Source organism: Plectropomus leopardus, unplaced genomic scaffold (genome assembly GCF_008729295.1).
Source record: "Plectropomus leopardus isolate mb unplaced genomic scaffold, YSFRI_Pleo_2.0 unplaced_scaffold4881, whole genome shotgun sequence".
NCBI lineage: Eukaryota > Metazoa > Chordata > Actinopteri > Perciformes > Serranidae > Plectropomus > Plectropomus leopardus.
In genome coordinates this window covers 1-3,680 of record NW_024653563.1, presented here as the reverse complement: position 1 = coordinate 3,680, position 3,680 = coordinate 1, and the positions used below count along the sequence as shown (strand labels likewise).

The 3,680-nt window shown below is 38.9% G+C and overlaps 1 protein-coding gene across 1 annotated transcript; it reads right to left on the bottom strand.

Annotated features, from left to right (window-relative positions):
• Positions 1-19: 19 nt before the first annotated feature.
• On the bottom strand, positions 20-3,163 carry LOC121939465 (WD repeat-containing protein 82; the record flags this gene model as incomplete). Its single annotated transcript, XM_042482486.1, has 6 exons — positions 2,789-3,163; positions 1,430-1,527; positions 750-816; positions 552-651; positions 316-432; positions 20-202 (listed from the first exon to the last, which is right to left on the bottom strand). Coding segments are annotated over exons 1-6 (726 nt in total), but the record flags the coding sequence as incomplete, so codon positions are not given.
• Positions 3,164-3,680: the final 517 nt, after the last annotated feature.

The following is a 3,680-nucleotide window of genomic DNA, read 5'->3' as shown; positions in this document are numbered from 1 at the left end:
GTCTGTTTTCTTTACACACTGTGTATGTCGACGAGTCGTCTCTTACCCCGAAGGAATGTAGCACAGCGCCCTTAAAAGCATCTAAGATGCGAAGGGCTCCACCGTTTGTAGAAAGAAGAATGAGTTTTCCGTCATTGCTAAACTTGAGTCCTGTCCACTCGCATGTTCGGTCATACTGAAGCTTGAAGGTCGCAAAGGGACCCTGTTGATAAGAGGCATCAGAAACATTTTACTACTATCAAATTAAAGCAGTTCACTTCTAGTATTAAACGAACAAACATCATAAATGGTCTCTTGCACAATAACACTTTGTACCTTGTCGAACGACCGCAGATCATAAAGTTTAACCATCTCTGAATTTATTCCGGCAGCAAAAATGAGACCCTCGGGATCAAAGGAGCACACTGGCTTCCCTTGTAGGTGCATCAGACCCTAAAATGGACAGATTACAAGCAGTGTTGTCAGCTATGTCCCTCTTAAACAATTTCATATTACACATTAGTGCAACATCATATTCTCGCCAAATTGCAAAAAAAAACCCCGATACTGACCTGACAGTTAGGCGACCGCAAATCCCACAGTCTGATTGTTTTATCTAGTGAGCCAGAAATAAATGTGTCGTCCACAGGAGACATGGAGAGAGATGTCACTCTGGTCACATGCAAAACAAACAAAGGAATGAGAACAGATGAACTTCTAATCTCAGCTCTTGACATCAAATAATGGTACAGCATAAATTCAGTCCTTACCTTTTGTTATGGCCAGGAAAGTAGCGGATGTATTTATTGTCATGGAGGGACAAGTACCGGATGGTATCTTTAAAAGTAAGAACACCATAACATTAAACGTAAAAAGCAACAGTGAGCTAAAAGCTGGCATCCAAAATTAAATCGTTTACAAGCAGCCGGTCTGATGAGTCAACTCAACCGTGGGCAAGGCAGTCACTTGTACAGTTAGCTCCTGTATGGGGCAGAATCACAGACCCTCAAACTGTACAAACAACTACCTCAGACCACAGTGAGCAGTGTGTCCTGTGACCCAGCAGCAGTCCTTTTGAGTCCAACCTGTAAAACACACTGTACCCTACATCTCCTTCTGTAATTCTATTATTGTGATGCAGCTTTAATGTTGTCCTCTCCTGTGTTGCAGCAAAGCACTTTTCTGGTTGTGTATGACAGCTCTAGCTGAGCAAAATGTTAATATTTCTTCTTGTTTGGCCCTATAGTCCAATTATTAATGACCTTACATTTCACATTACCATTACACACTAAAAAAACATTGCAATGCCTGATCTGTAAATCAAATCAAATCTGTACTTCATTCTTTCATATATCAGCATGATCACATTGGACAAAATCTGAAACGTATTCATGTGACACAAACAAACAAACTAACAAGAACACAAAACAGTATTTGTGCATCAACATACCATCGATTTTGTTGGAACTGTAGACCACAGTGTTTGCAGCATGTGTGTACCTGATCAGATCCACTCCATACTTTTTGCTGTAGAGAGTCCTCTTGGGTCTGCGATACATCAGGTCACATGAGAGGAGAAAAAAAAAAAAAGAATGAATAAGCATTTTGATCAATAAAAGATATCAATCTGTACTGATAAATGATCTAATTGTTGTTTTAAATTATAATTAGTTAATACCATTATGCAAAAACACCAAATGCATCAAATTTACTGCCTCGATGATACTGCATTATATATGTATTATATACTTTTTTTTTTTTTTTTTTTTTTTAAATTGTATTCTGAATACTGTCAAAAATGCCAGTCACAATTTAAAATTGCAATCTTCAATAGCTTATTTGACTCATTTGGGACTCTAAAACTCTGAGATATTCCATTAAGTATCATTTATAAAAGAAAAAAAGCATCATATGTTCACATTTTAGAAGCTGACCCAGCAAATGTTTCACAGTTTTGTTTTAACATATTATTATTAGTTGTTATTTCACAAAATATCAAAATGGATGGTGATTCACAGAGGGAATTACTACATTATGGTTTGATTGTTAACCAATTGAGGTCCTCAGAATTACTGATTGATCAAACGGGGGTGAGGAAAAATGATAGAGCACAGCATGGCCATATTGTATCCATGCAAAGAACGCCAATATTTAAATTATTTCTATTGCAAATCCTAACTAAACTATTGGTAGCCTACTGGAATAATAACATTATTTGCTTTAGCAGTCCACTAGATGCATTTTACAGCAATAAACTGCAAGCATGATCTTTGTAGATTAAACAGATGTTGCCAAAGTTTTCTTTTGGGGACATATTTTGTAGATGTATAAGGTAATAAATAGCAATATATGTTATCACATATCTCAGCATGTTGCAAAACTTTTAAAATCGCAATAATATTGCTTCTTGGCATATGACTAAATGTAATATCGTGACTTGGAGCCGCTGGTTAATCCCACGTCTACGATGAATTGGTGCTAATGAGACCTTTTTAATCACTATTTGGTTTCAATCATTCAAACTTACCTAACATTTTACGCTACAATACAATTCGCAGCATTACAACTCAGGGAACGTTAATTTTGTTCTGTTTCTAACTATACAATGGCCACATAGCATACCACTTGCTATCACATGACAACAAATTGTCAGAAGTATGCTGCATTTGTTTTTAAGCGGCACGCACATTCACAAATTTAACGCCTCATACAATCGCTGCTGATCGCACTGCAGCAGGCCTCGCTAGCTAGCATAGCAAGTAGCTAACGTCAAAAACAATATCGTAAAATGAACAGAAGTCGCTCTTACTTTCCCTCTTGGCAGTCGTATAAGACTAATGAGTCGTCGTCGCTGCTGGAAATAATCGTTTCTCCGTTTGAACTGAAATCGAAACAATTAATTTTGTCTGTGTTTTCTCGAAACACCTTAGCAACTCTGAAGCTCCGCAGCACATTGTCCGTCAGCTTCATGATGGCCTCTGTCTGTCTGAGGGGAAGCAGGCCCTCGTTTTGACCTTAAATCGGCGTACAGATGTCACCTATCGTAATTCGGATTTATATTTATGAACTGCAGTGGTTCTAACAGTTCTTTTTAAGAATTGTAGTTCAAAAACAGCGACGAAATCCCGCCTGGTATACTTGTGATCCTCGGTGGAGAGGAGGGAAGGAAAAGCACCGCCTTCGCCACGTCGGTGACGCGCATATTCATCATCTGACACGCGCATTAGTGGGAAACTCTGATAGTTATCGCGATAGTTGCATCTGTGTACATCCATGATCTGTACACAATGAATGCATGGGGATTTCATACGGGAATAGCGTTATTCCCCACTATAACCCAGTAAATACAACACAAAACCTGCTCCAGGCAAGTTTGGGATAAAATTATATTTTAGTCTAGATTATCACCTGCACCAATGTGGGCAATTTTTCTCTTTTCTTTGTCATTACAGTCTGTTTAAAACAGCATTAGCAGGTGCCCCTCTTGCCCGCTCTGGTCCAGCACTTTCTGTCACGTTTGTCAGCCTCCTCTTTTTTTCTACCAGCTTCCAGATTTTGCTCCAGGCTGCAAAATGGACGCAGGAGAAGTGGGGAAGAAAATAACAGCAGGAGTTTTGTGCTCACAGAGCTGGAAATCTGAGGTAGGAGCCGACTTTACCTGATATTTCAGCAGCCCGTGTGTTATTGTTGAAGCGGAAAGA